The 14,911-nt window shown below is 36.7% G+C and overlaps 1 protein-coding gene across 3 annotated transcripts in view; it reads right to left on the bottom strand.

The window, feature by feature from the left end:
* Window positions 1–14,911, bottom strand: part of Rbm25 (RNA binding motif protein 25) — a 45,635-nt gene that overhangs the window by 8,129 nt on the left and 22,595 nt on the right. For all 3 annotated transcript variants that reach the window (XM_028782135.1, XM_028782136.1, XM_028782134.1), the window contains 8 exons: window positions 12,220–12,405; window positions 11,469–11,522; window positions 11,143–11,226; window positions 7,539–7,819; window positions 3,583–3,793; window positions 3,386–3,475; window positions 1,189–1,262; window positions 365–515 (listed from right to left, as the gene is read on the bottom strand). In XM_028782135.1, the coding sequence (XP_028637968.1) occupies window positions 365–515; window positions 1,189–1,262; window positions 3,386–3,475; window positions 3,583–3,793; window positions 7,539–7,819; window positions 11,143–11,226; window positions 11,469–11,522; window positions 12,220–12,405 (1,131 nt within the window). The remainder of the gene's footprint in view (window positions 1–364; window positions 516–1,188; window positions 1,263–3,385; window positions 3,476–3,582; window positions 3,794–7,538; window positions 7,820–11,142; window positions 11,227–11,468; window positions 11,523–12,219; window positions 12,406–14,911) is intronic.

The raw sequence follows: 14,911 nt of genomic DNA on the forward strand, positions 1-14,911 counted from the left end.
GGCAGCAAATGCTGAAGGAATGACAACTGGAGCAATGCGGTGACAGGCAAATCCCTAGCCTGCCAGGATAACATTGAGAGATTCCATCTCAAACCACAGTGAACTGCTTCTGTGGAAGCATCGATACCTGAGACACTTCTGGCTTGTACATATGTTCCACCACTAAAGTGTTCCCCAAACATACATATATAAAGTTGTGAGTTCACTTAAGATTGATGATATAATCTTCCACATAACAGCATTATTAAGTCCAAATGCACACATGGTGTAATCCTTTTATCCACAAACTAAAATATATCATAGCTGACTTTTAGATGATAAAGTAATTTAAAACTAAACAATTTCAAATGTTATAGTAGCTCACCCTCTGGAGCTCTGCATCCGGATCTGGATGCCCTTCTGCCAGTAAGCGTTGCCTGATTTCCTCAAGTTCTTCCTTCTCCCTCTTCCTGTCTCGTTCATCGGCTTCCATTTCTTTTTCCCGATCTCGCAACCGTTTCTGAAGAGCACTACCCCTGTAAAGTTAATAGGATGCCGTTAATGATCAAACGCAGACTTTCCTCAATACTAGAAATCAAGTAAGTGAATGCTAAGACCCAGTTAAACATCCAAGACAGTGTGCTGTTGACATTAATGTGTAACAAGTAAGCCCAGAGGTGTTATTTTATTCTGAAAAATCACGCTAAAGTGTCTAAAAAAGCCCAAAGATAACTTTCAAGGGGAAGACAGCTGTTTTGTGCCTGTTACAAACTTAAGACTCAACACTTAATTTGTATTTTTTTTCAGATGTAAAGAATGAAGACTAAACACAAATTGCTAATAGACTTTAGGATATAAAGGTGTAACTAAGACAGTACAGAATGAATGCTTAACACTGTATGAAGTTGACCATCCTACTAAAACATCTGGCTGTGATATACATGACTTTAATTAATCCTAGCAATCAAAGGTCTGAATTATACAGTAAAGCAGATCACCCAGTACAAAAAAATATAAAATGACTCAATCCATAAGTTCACATTTATTTATCAATATAGAGCATTCTAAATAGTTAAAAGGTATAACTTGCTAAAAAATGACCCTCCATCATGGGCCCCCCTCTAAAGACACTTTAAATTATTGATTCTAATAGCTAAGCACACTTAATATTCTCACACTCACAAATAGCCCCGCAGTCTGCTTACTTACCTGTAGTACTTCGGGTCATCTCTATCGTCATCATAATCTTCTAGGAATTCCTTTAGTCGTTTGGCCTCTTTAGCCTTTGCAGAAATGAAAGACAATATCATAACCCTCACGTAAGTAAGAGTCAGATTACTTCCTTTCCCTTTCTTAGGAAATTACTTTTCTCCATATACATAGAACTTAAAATTTTATACTTCTCATTACTTCATATATGAAATGGGTATCATATAAAACTTTAAAACAGGTCAGCTTTAGGACATAACTGAGACATGAAAAACATCCACATAACAGTATGCTAAACAAATACCCCTGAACTAATTCCAAAAATACATTCTTGTTGAGTATTCTATGTATCTTCAATGTTCAAAGTATAAATAAATATACAGGTCAGGCTATGTACACACTAACCCCAATGCATTTATTACTCTAGGAAACTTTAACTTGTACTGAACATATATGCTACTTAAACACGAGGGGAAAAAATTAAATTCCAAAATAAATGCTTTCATCCTACATTAATTTATTCAAATAAAACTATTTTAAACAATTCTATTGACAAGAAGGATCTATGATTCAGAGAACACGTATTATCTAGTTGTTATATGCACTAGATAATGCATCCTTTGTTTACTTCTAAAAATTCTTAATGTCTCACTTTGTTTTCATCTTGAAGTGTTTAAAATGGATAAGCCACTAACTAAAGATAAAGTAAACTTTACAGTCTGATAAAGACACAACACACTTTTTGTTTATTTATTTGTTTTCTTGAGACAGGATCTCACTGTATCAGGCTGGAGTCGAACTGGATCTGCCTGCTTCTTATGCTGAGAGTGCTGGGATTAAAGACATAAGCCACACACAGGGCTCTACAGAAGACACAGTACATACTATTGAAGCAATTTTTATCCCTACACTTAAAACTATGCCAACTGGTTCATCCTAACAGTTATCAGTACAAATAAAACACAAATCTAATGTTGTGACTATATGAAGAGAATATGAAAGCATAAGAAAACTACCTCGTTTGGTAAGTGCTAAATATACTTCTGCTTACGACACTGCCAAGAAGGGCTGGGGAAAAAAAAATGGCTCAGTAGTTAAGACCACTGGCTGTTCCTCCAGGACCCTGGTTCAATTCCTGGCTCCTATACGGCAGTTCACAACTGTCTCTAATTCCAGTCCCATAGGATCTGCCCTTCCTCACACATAAATATATGCATGCAGTCAATACACGAAGCATATAAAGTAAAAATGAATAAATCTTAAAACCAAAGACAAACCAAGGGGTAATGATGCACACCTTTAATCTCAATGGGTCATATGGACAGGTAGATCTCTGTGAGTTCAAGGCATTCCTAGTCTACGGAGTTCCAGGAGCTACACAAAAAAACCTTGTCTCAAAAAATCCCAAGACTGAAAACTAAAAAAACAATTGCTACATGCAACAGAACAACTTCCAATAAACTGCACAACTACACTAATTAACAAATTTCCATAGCTATTTTAAAGAAAAACTTTATGGCATTTTATTTATTTGTTTATGTGCCTATGGATGTCACAAGACATATGTGGAAGTCAGGGTACAACTTGAGGGTGTCAACCAAGTAATTGGCTGATTGAACTCAGAACTTAGGAATGGGGACTAAAACTTATAGTTGTAGCTGTAGGAAACTCTCCCAGCTCAACAAGTTTTTAGAATCTTAATTCTAAGCTTCCATAACTCACTAGGGTAGACTGATACCATGCAAACATTCATTAATGGGCAGCCAAGTATTTGAAAAGTAGGGAGAGATACATACTGAATCTATCTCAAAGTTATTTGGAATAAGAAATCCAGGCCACCGCTATGAGTTCAAGACTAGCCTAGTCTACATTAGTGATTCCAGGATAGTGAGACCACCTCAAAATAATAATAATAATAATAATTACATGAGAAGCTGACATTTCATTTATAAAGTTTTCTGTTTGACAGTAAAACTGAGTGTTTCTGACTTGACAATACCCGCTTTTAAACCTAAAAGCTCGCCGGGCAGGGATGGCACACGCCTTTAATCCCAGCACTTGGGAGGCATAGGCAGGCGGATTTCTGAGTTCGAGGCTAGCCTGGTCTACAGAGTGAGTTCCAGGACAGCCAGGGCTACATACACAGAGAAATCCTGTCTTGAAAAACCTCAATAAACAAACAAACCTAAAAGCTTACCATTTCTCTTCTTCTTTCCTCTTCTCTTTCTGCCTCCTTCTCATATTCCCTAGTTTTCTTTCGTTCTCTGATTTCCCAATTCTTAAGACGCTAAGAAAAAAAGTTTCAGAAATTTAAAACTCAACAAAGGATTCTGTAAAACATGCCTTACCATCCTAAGTAAACTGCTTTTCAGAAAGAGCATCTCCTCAGTTTACCTCTTGATAAGCAGCCTCTTTCTCTCGCAGTTTTCGTTCAAGTTTTCTTCGTTCATATGCATCTTCTTCATCCTCTTCTCTGTCTCTTTTCTTGTCTTTCTCTCTTTCACGCTCCCGTTCTCTCTCCCGCTCTCTCTCTCGCTCTCGTTCCCGTTCCCGTTCTCTCTCTCGTTCCCGCTCCCGTTCCCTTTCACGATCTCTGCTTTTTTCTCTATGGAAACAGAACATTAAATATATCATGTATTTTATAGAATTCTATTCTTTTTCTTTAGGAACCAAATGAAACTGTAACATGTATGATAAATCAAGACATAAAGAACTCAAAATTTAGTGTTCATTTCTCTACACTCAAAGAGACATAGACTAGGGAATCAAAAGTAAAATTCAAGGAAGGTATTTTTTCTAAAGTGAACAAGTCCCTGCATTTTAATTCCAATGTAGAAATTAAACAAAAAGCCACAGATTCTAATTCTAACTACAAGTTCTAAATTACATTCTGAAGTCAATGCTAGCAATTATACACATTACAAAAAATAAACATAAAAACCATTGTAAGCCGGGCGGTGGTGGCTCACGCCTTTAATCCCAGCACTTGGGAGGCAGAGGCAGGCGGATCTCTGAGTTCGAGAGTTCGCGGCTAGCCTGGTCTACGGAGTAAGTTCCAGGACAGCCAGGGCTACACACAGAGAAACCCTGTCTCGAAAAAAAAAAAAAAAAAAAAACAAAAAACAAAAAACTATTGTAAGATTACGTAAAAGACTGAAAAATTAGTAATTGTGACTAATCATAGCCTGAGATACACAATTTTATACAAAAGAATATGGTCAGGCATGGTGGCAAACAATTTTAATCCAAAATGTCTGGGAAGCAATGGAAAGCTGACCTCTGTACATTTGGGATCATCCTGGTCTTCTACAGGTCTTTATAGAGAACCTGCCTTAAAAAAAAAAAAAGGATGAGAGCATACCGCTCTTTCTCAAATGAAATATAAAAGACTAGTAAAACACGTTAAAAAGACACTCTAAGTCGGGCAGTGGTGGCGCATGCCTTTAATCCCAGCACTTGGGAGGCAGAGACAGGTGGATTTCTGAGTTCGAGGCCAGCCTGGTCTACAGAGTGAGTTCCAGGACAGCCAGGGCTATATAGAGAAACCCTGTCTCAAAAAAACAAAAACAAAAAGACACTCTAAGGGGGCTGGAGAAATAGCTTGTCAGGTTAGAGCACTGGCTGCTCTTCCAGAAGACCCAGGTTCAAATCCCATCACATCCATGGCAGCCCACAGCTGTCTATTAAACTCTCATTCCAGAGCATATAGTACCCTTGCACAGACATATACATATAGAAAAAAAAAATCAATGCACATAAAAATAATAAACCTTTAAAGGGAAGGGGCAATCTATAGCCAGGCAAGAGTGGAGTGGTGCATGCCCTCTATTACAGTATTTGAGAGGAAAAAGTTCAAGGCTAACTATACACGGACGCATGCATACACACATACAGAGAGGGGGGAGGAGGGAGGGAGAGAGAGAGGCAGGCAGAGACAGACAGACAGAAACAAAGAGACAACCAGAAACAGCCTGGGAAACATAAGACTGCCTCAGAAATTTGTTTTTGTTTACTTTACATCACTATATATAGAGGAATATGATTCTGGCAAACATTTCAGAAAAAAAAAGAGAATTTTGGCATGCTTTGTGTATCAACAGCACTCAAAATTTTTGATACCAGCAATTTGTTCTTGTCTTGGTTGGTACAATCTTGGCACACTCTTAAACTTTGCAATCTCTAGGAAACATACACTAGGTAAACCTTATAAATAAGAAATTTAAAAACAAATTATAGGCAGCTCAATACCTATAATCACAGCTACTCATGAAGCTAAGGTAAGAGAATCAGGAGTTCAAGGCCCACCTAGACTACATAAAATCCAGACACCCCTCCTCGCCAAATACACATAAATAAGTTGACTATTTAATTTAGAATAAAACTACACTACAAGAACTAGAGACGGTTCTGCAGTTAAGAACATTTACTATTTGCAGAGGGTCAGTTTGGTTACTGGTACCCACATCAGATAACATACAATTGCCTAAAATTTCAGTTCCAGGAAATCCACCCTGTCTAGCCTCTGAGGGTATTCTATTTGCATGCATACAGACAAACACATACACAATTAAAAATGAATATTTAAGAAAAAAAATACACTTACAAGTATAGCACAATGTTAGCCTAATGATAAATCTATGTGGGCAGGAGACAACATGCTATAATAGGCATTTGTACTTGTGCACGTTTTTTATGAGACAGGGTCTCATTTATGCACAGTTTCAATTGTCCTAGAACTTGCTAGACATCAGGGTTTTAACTCAGAGATGTGTCTGCTTCTGCCTCCCAAGTGCTGGGACTAAAGGTGTGCACCACCAGGCCTAGCTTTGAAGGATACCTTTTAAAAAGAAATTGTTTGATCTCATAGAGTGCCAAATTCTCACCAAGGACTATATCAGAAAGGGAGAAGAGAGGAGATAATATACACTAAGCATGCAATTCCATCAACATGGTGCAGGTATAATGATAGTTGCGTTTTTATCAATGTGACACAAATCTAGACATATCTGGGAATATTGAGAAAAATGTCTCCAAACAGATTGGCAAGTCTGCATGCAGGGACTGTCATAACTAAAGACTGATGTGAGAGGACCCAGCTCACAGTGGGGTAGGGAGCACCATCTCTGGGCAGGTGGTCCTATGTTATACAAGACATTTGGCCATAGTTTCTGCTTCACCAACTGCCTCAGGCTACTGCTCTGCTTCCTTGTATGATCAACTGTTGTTATACAGAACACTAAACTGAAATAAACTTGATCATTCCCAAGACAGTTTTATCTCATCAAGCTACATTGCAACAAGTCATGTATTTTGAAAGTTTTTGATGTGTTTTTCTATCTTTTCAATCATTGTTCTTTTCTGATTTTTACATATTATTACAAATAAATTACCAAAAAATTTACAATAACAATACCTCTAAAAACAAATGGGCTCAGGGACACAGCCACACATACTTTTGAAAATACTGGTAGAAAGTCTCAGTGCAAATAGAAAATAAGTCTACCAATTTAAGGAAATAGTGAAACTGCTGGCCCTAACACTGAAGGAGTAATTGGTTCTAGGCTCACAAAAACTAGCCTCAGATAGAAAGTAACTACAGAAAAGAAAAACACATGGTTTTTCTCACCTCCATCAATCACCCCACCTCCTTCTACCCTCAAGACTGAAAATTAAAAACATACATCTTTTTTGTTTGTTTCTCAAGAAAATGTTTCCACTAGGCTGTCTTGGAACTCAGAGACTGCCCTGCTTCTGGCTCCTGTGTGCTGGATTAAAGGTGTGTGCCACCACATCCAGCACACTATTATTTTATGTGTATGAGTAATTTGCCTGCGTGTATATATGTGCTCCATGTGTTAGATCTCCTGGAACTACAGCAGGGAGTCATCGCATTGGTCCTGGATACTGATCCTAGAAGAGCAGGAAGTGCTCTTAACTGCTGAGGTATCCTTCCAGTCCCATTACTGCCTTTGAGAAGAGCTCGTTATGCATCTGGTTAGCCTGGAACTTACTATCTAACCACTGATGGTGAATGCATCCCTTTGCCTCAGCTTCATCTCTAGTGGCAGTGGTGGCAAGAACCTTTATTCCCAGCACTCGGAGGCAGAAGCCAGGCATATCTCTGTGAGTTTGAGGCCAATCTGGTCTACAGAGTTAGTTCTAGGACAACCAAGGCTACATAGAAAGACCCTGTCTCAAAAAAACAAAAACAAAAATTGTTACTTTCATAAATAATGTCATTGTATGTACAATATAGCCAGACTATGGAAAACTTTAACACTCAAATTCACATAGTTACACAGAGGAAATCTCTTAATTACAATACCAGAAACAACTGTATGACGTTTTACCTTGATCGGCTCCGATCCTTATTTCGATCTGAGCTCCTTTCTCGATCCCGGTCCCGATCTCTCTCTCGGTCTCGGTCTCTCTCTTTTGTGCGGTCACGATCCCTATCCCGTTCTCGTTCCCGCTCCCGTTCTTTTTCCTTTTCTCGTTCACGTTCTCTTTCCCTTTCTCGTTCCCGTTCTCGCCTTTCTCGTTCCCTTTCACGTTCCCTCTCTCTTTCTCTCCGTTCTTTCTCAATTTCCTGTCTTTCTTTTTCTTTTTTGCCTTTCTCTTCTTCCAGTTTCTAGAAACCAACAAAAGTACTTTTAGAGTTAATTCTGTGCCTCCAGTAAATAGATTTCCCCGGCGCAATGCCCAATACTGGTTAAAAAAAAAAGCACCAAACTACCAGGATTTGTGGCTTAAAAAAAAAGAGAGAGAGAGGGAGACAGAAATAATCACAAAGCTAGATCTCGTGCAAAACCAAATACTTCACACAAACCAGGACTTTCCAATCTTGGGGATGGGGGGGGAGATCTGTGTAAGAATGGCAGACTACTAATATCTAAAATAACCACGAAGCATGTAGTGATTCCTAGTAATTTCTAGAAAGACAATTAAACTAAAGCTTAATTCTGCCCATTATAAATGTCTGTAAGTCAGTGGGAACAGTGAAAGTATTTATGACCCTAGATTTCTCACTATTGAAGGTAACTAGATGAGGGTTTTAAAGTAGAGGTGGAAGACAGTCAAGTAAGTCATGATAACAACAATCTTCTGCCCTCCAGGTTGCCCACCCTCCAAAAGAAACAGAAGCAGAATATAGCCAAGATCTTTTGTCTTAAATATGTAAATACTTATTCCTACCATTATAAGATGGATACTCCACTAAACACAGAAACTAAAAACCACTCACTTCAAACGACATATACATAATTACAGTTATTTTAATTTACAATAGTTAACAGCAGAATAGTTATGCCCACCATTATGCCTGTAAAACAATTAAAGATACATTTACAATGATAAATCCACCCTTGCAAGGATCTTGTATTAACTTACAGATGTTGTACTAGGACATGGACCGCCAACACTGGATTAACCTTGCCTACAAGCTATGTTTCTGGGAGGAAGAGCAAGTACACGGTTCACAGATAAACAGTTAGACCAGTGTGTTCCTGAAAGATTACCAGTGTACCACAAGATTTCTACATAAACTAAGATGAGGAAAAAAGAAAGCACAACACAAACCCAAGCAAGTAAAACAAAAACAAAACATCTTTATCCCTGAAGTTCTGTGTTTAATTTCACTGAAATGAAATTTAAACTGCAACAATAAAATGTGCATTTTTCTTTTTCTCAGTAATGTAAAGCATTTAAAACTTTAAAAAGCAGTCTTACCTGTTAGATACTTTTTTTCTTGCTCATGGACCAAAGAACTGAGAGAAGATTATGAAAGAAAAGCTAGTGCATGAGGCATCAATATATTCAGCGGCTGGCCTAAGTTAGCATACAGGCAAAGCCAATACTGAATACATTGACATTAGAAAGGAGAGATAGGAGACAGGGAGAGAGAGGCCAGAAACCGAAAGCTACTACAGGGAGAAAAATCTAATTTCAAAAACATTCCTAATGGAATTTAAAATTTATATTTTAAAATGAATCTACACTACATAAAACTTACCTCAGTGTCATACTTAAGAAATTATTTCGGAGATAATATATACTTACAGATATTTAAATTTCTTTTGTACAAGTCCTCAACTGTTTACTCCTGTTGTTTAACATGCTACCCTTTCTCTGATGTAAATACAATTTCTTTCAGAAGTCATTTTAAGTATACTTGTTCTATGTACACAAAACTAAGGAAAATCAAGTCCATACTAAATGCCTCCTAAAAAGTTAATTATATATGCAATATGTGTATGTACACAAGCAGATATAGCATATATGCATATATTTTAAGAAAGATTAAAGAAATGAAATGATTCCTTAAAACAATTAACAAAGTTATGAAGAGAAAAGGAAAGAATTTAAAAAAAAAAAAAAATCTTACCTTATTCTCTCTTCAGACTCATCCGTGCTGTAAATGGACGCCCCCTGCCACGCTGATACCCTAACAGTCTGTGGTTATTTAATAATCTCATACCAAAACATGCAAAGGTTCACTGAGCTCATGTTTTATTGCTAAGAATTCAAATATCCCCTTAACCACACCACCCAAAGAGAACTGGTTTTTATTTTTTTGTTTTGATTTCTTTTATTTCTAAATCATATTTTGGAAATTCAGAATATTGCCATCGGTAAAATAATACTAAGACAGAGAAATGCCTGACAAACCCCTAAAATGCTGAAGTAGTACCTTGTGAATTAAGATTTTTTACCAACCTGATTTCCTTATAATTCACCAATAACATGACAGGGCTTAAAACAAATAAATAAAAACAGAAGAGGGGTAAACCACACACACAACTATATACCATTTTTAAGCTTACTCGGCCTTTAATTGGAATAGTGCACATACACAGAATATTCTACTATAACTTTCCACAGACCACCATTGTAACTCTCAAAATTCTGGGAGTTACATTTGTGCTTTTGGATACATTTACTTCCTGAAAAAGCACTGAGCTATGGTTGGGGATCTGGACATTAAGTGTTCAGCAGCACTGATAATCAGCATTAATTGTCAACTTGGGATTTTGAAAGCAGTAAGAAAAAGTTAAGATTCAATATAGAGAAAGTGAACACTTAACACCACTGAGTTATATACTTCTCAGTCTAGTCAGAACCAGTAATATCTTATTACCTCTAACATCAAAATACATCATGCACTTTGCATTTCACCATCCGAAAGCATCACCTTCAATACCAGCGAACATTCACAGATGCACTGTCATTGAGAGAAGCTTTAAATAGGCAAAACTCGTGAGTGGGATTTACTATATACAAACACCCATTTCCAAGCCAGTTACCCCTTTGCATATTTTTCTGAGGGGGCATCCATAAATATAATAAAAAACAGAAGCTCATACTTACATCCTATTCCTTGTTACTTTCCAAGCTGAGAGTTTCATCTTGCATTAGTCACCATATGATCTCTATCATAATGGTGGGGGTCAATGAATAGATTAGCTTTATGGGAATTTACAGTTCTTCCATGCATCTATAATTTGGTAAGTCTGGTATCACTGGCCTACTTTTTAAAATCTCCCCCACTCAAACTTAATCCACACAAATATAAAATCTTAAATTTTAATCTCAGCTCTTTAAAAAAAAGTTTGTCCTAAGATTAAAGACCTGCCCACAAAATAAACTGAACTGTATGTATGTTATTCTGCTGCCCCCTGAATATAGTTCAATCTGACTTTGATGTTTATGTTGAAATCTATATATTAACTTTTGTTATATTAAAGTGAGATGACTGTAGTAGTCAGTGATTGAGAAGAATTAGCAATGACCACTTTTAAATATGGTATTAGTCTTCTGTTTCTACCTCAGTATCAATTAAGCCTATTAAAGGCAATAACAAATTATACTCTAATGCAAAGTTGATTTTCTTGTCTGTTTGCTTTGGATTCTGTAAAAAGTCTAGATTGGTATCAATTGAAAAAACAAGAATACTACCTTGTGTGTGTCTCTGAATTTGCTGATCTCTCGTGATATCAAATCTCTTTTGTCTTCTTCCATTTCTATAGCATTTATATCCTCCTAAAATTAAGGGAACAGAAAGGAATAGATTTACATACATTAATAAAAAAATGACACAATTCAGTATTTTGTGCAAGTATTACAAATACATTTAAGCAAAAACCAACTTGGAAGTAAAATCTAATGTTGTAAATTTATAATAGTAATAATAATAGTAATAATAATGATGATAATGATAAAAATCACATATCTGGTAGTTAGTAGTGCACACATAAAAATCAAAGCCTACAGTTCAAACGAACCTTGGTGATGAGTGGGTAAGGGATCAATGGGGCCACTGGAAATCTACGGAAAATCTGCAGAGAAACCCACAAAGATTTTTTAAAAAACAGCTCACATTGTGCTATAATTAAACTGACTACACACTTATCCAGGAAACAAAACACTACGTCTGATATTTTCTTGATTTCAAATTACAGTGAAAATGATTTATCTTTAAATCCCTCTATCACCCATCACATGCTTTCTTTTCAATAGCCAAAATACTCTTAAGAGTACCAGGACTGTTTCCTTAGATAAGGAATTCTAAGATGTAAGAAACTATCACTTGATATGTATTTGCATGCACAAAATAAAATTTGTCTCCCTTAAAAAAAGGTTTACCTATAATTCTTGCCAAAAAATAGTACTTCTGTAACTTACCCTCTTAGTTATTATCAATTGGTTATTCTTATCCTTCCATTTCAATGAAGAAAAATTTCAACTTTACCTAATATCTGACTATTTAAATTAGTATTCCCAAACACTCCAAGTAGAGCCACTTTTGGGACCAAATAATGAATAATTACAGTAATACAGTTAGATCTGGCCAATGATAAAACTAAAATGCCCAAAAGACACTGAAATTCAAAATGGAACTTTCACTATCCCTTAATAAACAATGTGTATTTTACAACATTTTTCATGACACAGACAATCCCTGAGTTTCTAACGGAACACTGTATTTTCCAGAAGAATAAATTATATCAATTACTATATTGTCAGAACACATACGTCCTCCTTCTTTTCCTTTTTCTTCTTCCTGGGGTGAGAGTCAGACTCCTGTGAGGGGGCATTTAGCTCACTGGAATATTCTCGGATTAAAACTTCAATGGCCCCTTTAATCATCTGGTCTCTTCGCTTTGTTTCTTCATCTAAGGCTTCTTCATCATCATTAGTGACAGTTTCTGGTCTGACGTTCTTAAAAACCAACACAAATTTCAGGAGAATAGAAAAACATTATTCAAAAAGGGGAGGGGGGCTAACCAAGGAAAATACTAGATAGCTATATCTACAAAACCTAATCATCAGAAAGGTTATAGGCTGCAAATGATGGCTTCTTTCTCCATATATGTTTCTATATGTGTTTTAATCTTTTAAAAAATTATTTATATGTTTGTATCTATGTGTGTGCTACAGCATACATGTGGAACTCAAGAAGACAACTTGAAGACTCCTTCCCCCACATGAATCTCAGGAATCAAACTTGGGTGGTCAGGCCTAGCAGCAAAGTTCCTTTACCTAATAAGCCATTTCACCAGTCCAGCTTCTACAATTTCTATGTGCAGCAAAAGCTGCTTATAATAACCAGATGCAAAGGCCAGTGGATCTTTGTGAGTTCAAAGACTTATCTGTGTGTGTTTGTGTGTGTGTGTGTGTGTGTGTGTGTGTGTACACATATACACACATACACAGATCCAGAACAATCTGAGATCTACAGACTGCAACCATGTCTCCACCATCTACCATATGCACTTCTTTCCATCTGACTTGCACATCAAAACCTAGCCAGGAATAGTGGTGTACACCTTTAATCCCAGCACTCAGGAGAAAGATCCAAAGTATCTCTTGAGTTTGTGGACAGCCGGGACTACAGAGAAACCTTGTCTCAAAAAGCCAAACACAAAAATCAATCAAATACAGAGACATACAACTTATTTATACTTTCTCTAAAGAAGTATTAGACTTTAGTAACAATAATTATTTAAGTGTAACCTTTTGATTGGGCAATGGTGGTTGATGTCTGTATTCCCAGCACTGGGGAGGCAGAAACAGGATTTGGAATTTGTGGGCAGCTGAGATTACATGAGACTTTACCTTCCCTTCCAGCTAGACATAATAACCTCAAAGAACAGTTAGCATGAATCTATGAATCTGCAATACCACAAGTGAAAGGTAAAGAGTTTAACCTTCACTCAAAGCCAGCAGTAGTGACAAAGGAAAATAGCCCTCAGGAAAGATGGTCATTATTAGGCAAACTTCTCTTACCTAAGAGAACCCATCTCAAAAAGAAAATCTGTCTCTCAGAAAATCACAATCTTCTAGTTGTTGCTTCTAATCATAGAGTCCCCAAATATAGAATTCATATAGTTAAAACTAAAAATAAAATTTATACTATGACCTGAAAACTTTTGATTTCTCCTCACTTTCAACTCAACTCTTTACTCAAAACATGGGGGAAAAAAATAAAGAATGACATATTAGTAAAAGGCATGGAAAACTGTACCTACAAAATTTCTAACCTCAAATTATACATGCATATGTCCCAAAATAGCATTTTATTTGGTAAATATATACTGATTACATCAGCAGATAACAAAAATCATGCTTGTAGAACCAGGGATATACACTGGCCTTGCCTAGTAGGTGTCAACCTGGATAAAACCCTCAAGATACCAAGAGAAAAAAAAACTATAATCTTCCATATAAATGCTAGGTTCAACACATTCAAACTCTACTCAAGTTGAATTTCATGATATGTGATCACTTAGTAACAATTATAACTTACCAGGTATTTCATAACAACCATCATTAATTTGTTTCTATCATGGGAAATAATTTCATATACCTATTCAATAAGCCTTACATTAACATTTAAGTAAATTCTTACTCAGAGCAAATTCTATGATACTGTTAAAAAGCATAAAGCACAATTTTTTATTGGCTATTTTATTTATTTACATTTCAAATGTTATCCCTCTTCCCGGTTTCCCCTCCAAAGCCCCATCCCATCCTCCCTACCTCCTGCTTCTATGAGGTGCTCACCCACCAACCCACCCACTCCTGCCCCATCATCCTAGCATTCCCTGCGCTGGGACAGTAAACCTTCACAGGACCAAGGGGCTCTCCTATTGATGCCGGACCAAGGCCATCCTCTGCTACATAGGCAGCTGGAGGTATGGGTCCCTCCTCCATGTGTACTCTTTGGCTAGTGATTTAGCCCTTGAAAGCTCTGGGGGGTCCGGCTGGTTGATATTGTTGTTCTTCCCATGGGGTTGCAAACCTGTTCAGTGCCTTCAGTCCTTCCCCTAACTCCTCCATTGGGGTCCCCAAAGCACAAATTTTTAATCAGTTTTTGACCATAAATGTTTATTAATATACAGTAAGAAGTATATCAAAGATAAACATCCACTCTTAAGAGTTTCTTACTTTCTCAAACCTGCCTCTTCATCCAATCTTCTTGTTGCCAATTTTCTACTTGGCATCTTAGATAAGGACAAGATGCTTTACACAGGACTGTAATTAAACTATTGAAATTATTTATTAAACAATATTAGTAAACTATAATTGTGGTGACTGTATTTTAAATTGGTAAAATAAGGTCCTCAAATTTATACACCTGTCACTACAATCCTCCTCAATGATTTGACTTTGGCTTCCTAAAGGTTTTGTATGAAAGAAAATGCTCTAGTAACATGGCTATTGA

This window comes from Grammomys surdaster, unplaced genomic scaffold (assembly GCF_004785775.1).
Source record: "Grammomys surdaster isolate TR1022 unplaced genomic scaffold, NIH_TR_1.0 721, whole genome shotgun sequence".
In the NCBI taxonomy this organism is placed as follows: Eukaryota; Metazoa; Chordata; class Mammalia; order Rodentia; family Muridae; genus Grammomys; species Grammomys surdaster.